The 8,021-nt window shown below is 46.5% G+C and overlaps 1 protein-coding gene across 1 annotated transcript in view; it reads left to right on the plus strand.

Moving 5' to 3' along the window:
- Positions 1 to 4,666: 4,666 nt before the first annotated feature.
- The window catches only part of Drg1 (developmentally regulated GTP binding protein 1), a 19,513-nt gene continuing 16,158 nt past the window's right edge, over positions 4,667 to 8,021 (plus strand). The window contains exons 1-2 of the mRNA XM_021211193.2: positions 4,667 to 4,798; positions 6,085 to 6,208. Of these exons, the coding sequence (XP_021066852.1) occupies positions 4,757 to 4,798; positions 6,085 to 6,208 (166 nt within the window). The 5' untranslated portion in view covers positions 4,667 to 4,756. The remainder of the gene's footprint in view (positions 4,799 to 6,084; positions 6,209 to 8,021) is intronic.

The raw sequence follows: 8,021 nt of genomic DNA on the forward strand, positions 1-8,021 counted from the left end.
GGCATTGGCTGTGTACACTGCCTGACTGTCTGGGCTATGGGGCATTGGCTATGTAGACTGCCTGACTGTCTGGGCTATGGGGCATTGGCTATGTAGACTGCCTGACTGTCTGGGTTATGAAGCATTGGTTACTCAGCAGAAGTATTAGTGAGTATCCATCACTGAGGGCTTTGCACCCTCTCCTGCTGTGACAGGCTGGGAACTTAGATGTGTTTAGAAGTGGTAACAGCAGACCCGCACAGCTGTGTTACTGCCTGTCTAGCTGTGTAAGGCACCATGTAGCAACATATATGCCTACATGGGTAGCAAGACTGACGAGGCTGCTCGGGTCTGGTTATCATGTTGGGTTAATGAGACTTAGTTTGCTCTAAATTATATAGCTGTCTGCATAAATACTCACTTAGATAAAACAACAACAACAACAACAACAACAACAAAAACCCATTCAAGGCAGAAAGTGGTGTCGCGTGCCTTTAATCTCAGCACTTGGGAGGCAGAGACAGGAGGATTTCTGAGTTAGAGGCCAGCCTGGTTTACAGAGTGAGTTCCAGGACAGCGAGAGCTACACAAGAGAAATGCTGTCTTGGAAAAACAAAAACAAAAACAAGGCCGGGCATGGTGACACATGCCTTTAATCCCAGCACATGGGAGGCAGCCTGGTCTACAAAGTGAGTTCCAGGACAGCCAGGGCTATACAGAGAAGCCCTGTCTCGAAAAACCAAAAAAACAAAAACAAACCAAAAAAACAAACAAACATACACTTTACCAGTCATGGTGATTCTATCATTTGGGAGTCAACAACAACCACATATGCCATTGGGGAACCAAAAGCTAGAGCCCCTACCCAGTAACTGCCAAGGAACACTTAAAAACGATGAAGCGTTAACCAGATAGATGAGATGAAGTGTCCTGGTCAGAGAATGCATTGTTGAGCACAAAACCAAGTGCCGCAGCCTGGGCTACCTAAAAGACCTTGTCTCACAAAACCAAGCAAAACCCAAACCCAAGAACTACTCAAGAAACCTTGTACATCTTAAAAAAAAAAAAAAAAAATCCAAACCAAAAAACCAAACCAACCAACCAAACAAACAAACAAAAAAACTAACAACTGTAGTTAGTTTCTTTCTAACAGTTAAAATCTCCTGGTAAGATGGCTGGTTGTGGTGCACACCTTTAATATCAACACTCAGGAGGCAGAGAGGCAAGAGGGTCTCTGAGTTCCAGGCCAGCCTGGTGTATACAGAGCGAGTTCCAGGACAGCTATACCCAGAAACCCCTTTTGGAATGCTGTCTTTCCACCTCTGCCCCCAATCTCCTGGCAAGAAATGAGGCTTCTTTTTGTTTTGTTTGTTTTTGTTTTTTGATGAGGTCAAATATAACATGGGCACCCTGCCAGCTCCTGATTCCCCTGCCTCCACCTCCCAAGTACAGGTATGCCACTGCATCTGACACTAGTATTTTATTTGAGGCAATCTATCTTGGAACTCACCATGTAGCCTAGGCTACCTCCAATCCTACAGCATCTGTCTGCCTCCGACTCCAAAGCTGAAGTCACAGGTATGTGCTACCCCGAGCTTCACAGGTTTATCCTTGTTCTATGGCAACAGGATCTCCCTGTAACAAGCGGCTGACACCCAGTGGACCTAGATTATGTATGGCTGTAAAGAGCTGAATTTACAGGGCCTAGGCTTGCTCCTGATCTGCATACTTAATAACATTAGGGACAGTGTCTGATTTGCTCTCTGTTGTCTCCAGACCTGTCAGTGTCAGGCACCATCAGCACTTGCTCAATAAATGATTACTGGATGAATAGGATGTCCACCCAACGCTTTGAAAGTGTGTATTGCCCTCTGGCACGCTATGGACAGTGTGTTGCAGCATGTCTGTGAACAAGGGGTTAACGTAGCTGCAGGCCCTATGGAGAGGTTTGTTAAGGAGAACTCCCTTGCAAAGGTGATGCTTGGCTACTCTCCCATATTCCAGGAGCACTCTGGTTGGAAGGGCTGCTGATTTGATTTTATCTGTCTTTTAAGACTGATCTTTGATCACTCCCCTTTCCAGCTGGACTTCCTGCCTCTTCTTCCCTTCTCCATTACTAATGGTGCTGGATCCAGTTACCTCATTATTCCTTAATTTATTTATGAAAAGGCTGAGGTTAAAGAAAAGAAGCAAAGCCTGGGTCCTTCGGGAACTTTCTGTAAAAGCTTTTCTTTCCCTTTCCCTCTCTACAACCAGATACAATTTCTCATCATTACCCCTGGCAAGCTGGAATAGTTTTTATTTACAAACTTATATAAATAAACCCTTCTCTGGGCGTGGCAGAGGCCATCTGTATGGGTAAGCCTCTTCTGTCCATTCCCAGTGGATTAATTTATCAACACAAACTCACTTATACACAGCAAGCTTCTTTCAGAGAGCAAGACAGTGCTGGGCACGCTGGGCAGCTACCTTTCCATAAAACACTTGAAGAAGAAGAGAAGTCTTTATAAAAATTTATTTATTGCCAGGCAGTGGTGGTGCACACCTTTAATCCCAGCACCTGGGAGACAGAGGCAGGCGAATTTCTGAGTTTGAAGCCAGCCTGGTCTACAAAGTGAGTTCCAGGACAGCCAGGCCTATACAGAGAAACCCTGTCTCGAAAATCCAGAAAAAAAAAAAAAAGATTTATTTATTATATACACAGAGTTCTGCCTGCACACAAGAAGAGGGCACCAGATCCCATTACAGATGGTTATTATCCACCATGTGGTTGCTGGGAATTGAACTCAGGACCTCTGGACTGGTCAGTGACCTCAACCTCTGAGTTATCTCTTTAGCCCAAGAGAAGTCTTTTAAATTTTATCACTACATAGTAACTGTGGATGCATCAATCTTGTATAAAATGGAAACAGAAATATATGTGAGCCAAAGAGATAGCTCCATGTGTAAAGGTGCCTCCTGCCAAGCCTGAGGGTCCAGGTTTGATCCCAAGCCCATACGTCCTCTGATCTCCGTATGGGCACAGACCTCCAGAGTCCGGTGCCTTAGAGAGATGGCTCGGCAATCAAGGGCACTGCCTGTTCTCCCAGAGAACCCAAGTTCAATTCCTACCACCCACATGGGAGCTCACAACTCTCTGTACCTCACACCAATGTACATGTTATATTTGTATATATAATTTATACACATAAAATATCTATAATTTTATGCATATAAAATTATACCCTAAATAAAATGTATAGTTTGTAAAAACTTTTTTTTTTTTTTTTTTTGAGACAGGGTTTCTCTGTGTAGCCCTGGCTGTCCTGGAACTCACTCTGTAGACTGGGCTGGCCTCGAACTTAGAAATCTTTGCCTGCCTGTGCCTCCCGAGTGCTGGGATTAAAGGCGTGCGCTACCAATGCCCAGCTAGTTTGTAAAAACTTAACGAGAAAGTAGAACCAATAATAATAAGCTAAAAAAAAAAAATCAGAAAACAAAGTATCCTAGCACCTGCATCCCCAAAACCCAAGTAAACAATTACACAAAGTGAACGGTCCCTCTATGTCCATCATCATCAGACCCATAAAGAACTTTCCCCTCTGGGTTCAGGGGACCCTCCAGATCTAAGTGTCATGAGTCCCTGGCATTATCGGAAAAACCTTGCTTTGGGATCCATTCTTTTACTTTTACTTCCCTTTTTCTTTTCCTCCCCCCACTTTTTTTTTTTTTTTTTTTTTTTAAATCTTTTTTCAGTTTTCCCGAGACAGGTTTCTCTGCCTTTACTGTCCTGGAACTTGCTCTGTTGACCAGGCTGGCCTGGAACTGAACTGTTTCTGCTTCCTGAGTACTGGGATCAAAGGCGTGCGTCCCTATCATCTGGTTTCTCTACATTTCCTAGAATGTACTTTCTGGCATGGCGTGTAGTAGTCGAGGGTTTGCCTTGAACGCAGGAGACCCTAGGTCTCAGCACCACGAAACAGATCCGTGTACTTTTAACTATGCCTCTCTAAGTGTATTTCTAACAAGCAGCCTAGAGTATGGTATAACGATACAAGCCACAGTTCCGTTTGTCCATCTGACAAGCCCAGGACTCACGTTTAGTGGCTTTAACCCTATTTTACACAACAGAGATGCGTTTATAGTTCTCTATTCCCTTCTAATGAGTGCTAACATAATTTCCAATTTTATATTATTGGAACTTTTCAATATTATAGCTGCTCCAAGTAACGGGTCTCTTTGGAAGAGCTCATTCGATCCACTAACTGTGGCTCGCTCTATGCCACGCTCTTTCTTTAGGATTCCTGGTAAACAAAGGATCCCTCAAAAATTGTCCCCCCACCCCTCTGAGTCTCTCTACAACCCAGGAAGCTGAGGTCACCGGGCTGTCCTGATGAGGAAAGGGGGCTCCCAAGTATCTGCGCGCACTCAGATGGGCGCCGGGTTTAGGTGCACGCTGTGCCCGGGAGCCGACCGGGCGAGCGCAGGTCCGGCGGGGTGGGGCCGAGCTGCGCGCGACCCTCGGCGCGCTCCGGGAAGTTGGCCCGAGCGACCGCTCTGGTCACCTCGGCTGCGGGCTCTATGACACCGCGCTGGCTGGCGGGACAGGGAGGAGTCGGCGGAGAAGGCGGAGTCCGCCGAGCCCGGAGAGCGTCGGCGCGGACCTCTCGCGGAACCGTGTCGCGAGAGTAGCAGATCCCGCGCTTGCGCGCCGCAGCGCAGGCCAGCGGCGCGGCTAGCGCGAGAAGGCGGATCTAGCCAGTGTGGAGGCCCGAGCGGCCTCAAGCCCTCCGCCACCATGAGCGGGACCTTAGCGAAGATCGCGGAGATCGAAGCCGAGGTAAAAGGCGCTGCCGGCGCTTCCCTCCCGGCCCTTCTGCGGCGCTGCCGCTCCTCCCGTGCTGCGTCCGCGGCGTCAGGGCCTGGCTTCCACGCCAGTGCCACCAGCTGCCATCGCCCCGGTGGTCTAAGCCTGCGCTGCCTCTGCCCCGTCCTCATGCAGCCCCTTCCCTCAGTTCCTCGGGCCTGGGCCTCTCAGCTCCCAGAGGTCAGGTCCGTCTCCGCGCTGTCCCCCACATCCCACACCCAGCTCTGGGCCAGCACTCGCTCCGGTTTTCGGCGCCTGTCTCGACATCATTTCTTGCTTAAAGCGGAGCCACACGACTTCTGTCCCTCCCAGACTCTGTGACCTGTTCACGGATTTTGAGGTCCTGTCCCGTTATTCCTTGCCCACTTGCCACTCACTGATGATTCTCCCCGTTTGCACGCCGTTGGTTGTGGCGGTAAGATCTGGAAGTGAATTGGTTGTACCTGGATGGCGTGTCATCCCTGAGACGTTCAGGGCTTTTTAAAGTCCGTAATGTGACGCCGTTCTTTTAGATCAGGTACATTAGAAACGAATCAGCAGATGCATTTTAATTCTGTCTTTGGATAGGAATTGGAGTGACCTTGGGGCCTTTCACTTTGAGCCTCATTTTGTTTCTTCTGTGGTGAAGAAAATGAGTTGGATGGTAGGGAGAGGGAATTCAGGGTTTATTTTTCTGTTCTCTCTCTCTCTCTNTNTCTCTCTCTCTCTCTCTCTCTCTNTGTGTGTGTGTGTGTGTGTGTGTGTGTGTTCTCAGCATTCCTTAGGGGAATCGTTGTGTTCAGTTTTGGTTTCTGGGATTGAGTTTAGGTCTTCCAAGTTTGGAAGCAGGTACACTTACTCTAACTGGCCCTGGATTTTTTCCTCTCTCCCTCCCTCTCCCTCTCTCCCTCCCTCATTTGGAGACAGGGTCTTGCTACATACCTCTGGATGTCAGGGATCCCATTGTGTAGAGCAGGCTGGCCTTGAACTCAGATCTGCCTCTGCCTCCAGAGTGCTGGCATTAGCCAGGCTTGAGGTTTTCTTTTTAAAAAATACTTAGGTGGAGCTCAGGAGGCCGAGGCCAGTGGAACACTAATGAATTGGATGCCAACCTGGTTTACATAGTAAGTTGTAGTACAGTTAGGATCACATGAAGAGACCCGTCTTAAGAAAAATTAAAATGGTTACACTGACATTAGAAAGCCAAAACATGCCGTCAGCTTGTGGGAGCATCAGGACTTTCCCCTGCAGAGTTGATGGTTGTGATTCTTCCCTGATAGATGGCTCGGACTCAGAAGAACAAGGCCACAGCACATCACCTTGGACTGCTTAAGGCTCGCCTTGCTAAGCTTCGAAGAGAACTCATTACTCCAAAAGGTGGTGGTGGCGGTGGGCCAGGAGAAGGTTTGTAGTTCCATGTAGTATGTGTGAATATAAATATGTATGTGTAAAATAATACAAATATCTAATGTGTGTATGTGTGTGTTGTATATTCATATGCCCATAGACAGTTTTTTGTTTTTCCTTTCTTTTTTTTTTTTTTTTTTTAAAGATTTATTTATTTACTTCATGTATGTGAGTACACTGTCTCTGTCTTCAGACACACTGGAAGAGGGCATAAGATCCCATTATGGATGGTTGTGAGCCACCATGTAGTTGCTGGGATTTGAACTCAGGACCTCTGGAAGAGCAGTCGGTGGTGCTCTTACCCGCTGAGCCATCTCTCCAGCTCCTGGAACTCACTCTGTAGACCAGGCTGGCCTCAAACTCAGAAATCTGCCTGCCTCTGCCTCCCAAGTGCTGGGATTAAAGGCATGCAACCACCACATTAGGTGTAATTAATGTTTTGAGTTGGGCAGTGGTAGCCGGTAGTGAGAACTAGAGGGTTTAGGAAGAAACCTCCAGCTTATGCATGCACGCACAAACACACACACACACACACACACACACACACAATCTCAAAAGCTATGGACATACAGTACTCAGGAGTGAGGCTGAGGATTGCAAATGTAGCCTAGGCTATGTAAGTATATCCTATTTCAAATGTATATCCTATTTCAAATGTAGCCTAGGCTATATAAGTATATCCTATTGCAAAAAATCTGGCCATACCATTCCCAGGGATGGGATAAAATCCAAACCAGAGTTAAACACAGAGCCTCAAATCTATATTTTGTTTTTTGTGGTTCTGTTTTGATTGAGACATTCACTGTGTAGACTAGGCTGACCTTAAACTCTCACAGTGCCATCTTCCTCTGCCTACAGAATGCTGAGATTAAAGGTGTATACCACTAATTTTGGCTTTTTTTTTTTTTTGTTTTGTTTTTCGAGACCGGGTTTCTCTGTATAGCCCTGGCTCTCCTGGAACTCACTTGGTAGACCAGGCTGGCCTTGAACTCAGAAATCCGCCTGCCTCTGCCTTCCGAGTGCTGGGATTAAAGGCCTGTGTCACCAGGCCCGGCTTTTTTTTTTTTTTTTAATATATATATTTTGAATATTTTTAATTTATGTGTGTGCCAGGGATAGTGATATATGCCTTTGATCCCAGCATGCAGGGGGCAGGACAGCCAGAGCGACATAGCTACCCTAACTCAAAAGAAATAATTTAAAAAAGCCGGGTGTGGTGCACGCCTTTAATCCCAGCACTCGGGAGACAGAGGCAGGCGCATTTCTGAATTCGAGGCCAGCCTGGTCTACAGAGTGAGTTCCAGGACAGCCAGGGATACACAGAGAAACCCTGTCTCCAAAAAAAAAAAAAAAAAAAAATCAAAATAAAATAAATGTGTGAATATGTGGTTGCTTATTGTATGTGCACCAGTGCTTTCCCAGCCCAGAAGGAGTAAAATCCCTTGGAACTGCGCGTGCATGCACGTGCTAAGAACCAATCATGAGTGCTTTGTGAAGAGACATCTCCAACCCCTATGCTATTTTGTATATGTGTTTTGCCTGTGTATATCTTTGTACCACCTGTGAAGTACCCGAGCATATTGTATCCCTCAGGTCCCCTGAGACTGGAGTTATAGATGCTTGTTAGCTGTGACGTTAGTGCTAGGGATTGAGTCTAGTCCTCTGCAAGAGCAATCAGTGCTCCAGCCCCAGGGTTTTATGTTTTTTTTTTTTTTAACATTTTTTTTTTTTTAAGATTTATTTATTTATTATATGTAAGTACACTGTAGCTGTCTTCAGACACTCCAGAAGAGGGCATCAGATCTTGTTA

The sequence above is a fragment of the Mus pahari genome, chromosome 13 (genome assembly GCF_900095145.1).
Source record: "Mus pahari chromosome 13, PAHARI_EIJ_v1.1, whole genome shotgun sequence".
In the NCBI taxonomy this organism is placed as follows: domain Eukaryota; kingdom Metazoa; phylum Chordata; class Mammalia; order Rodentia; family Muridae; genus Mus; species Mus pahari.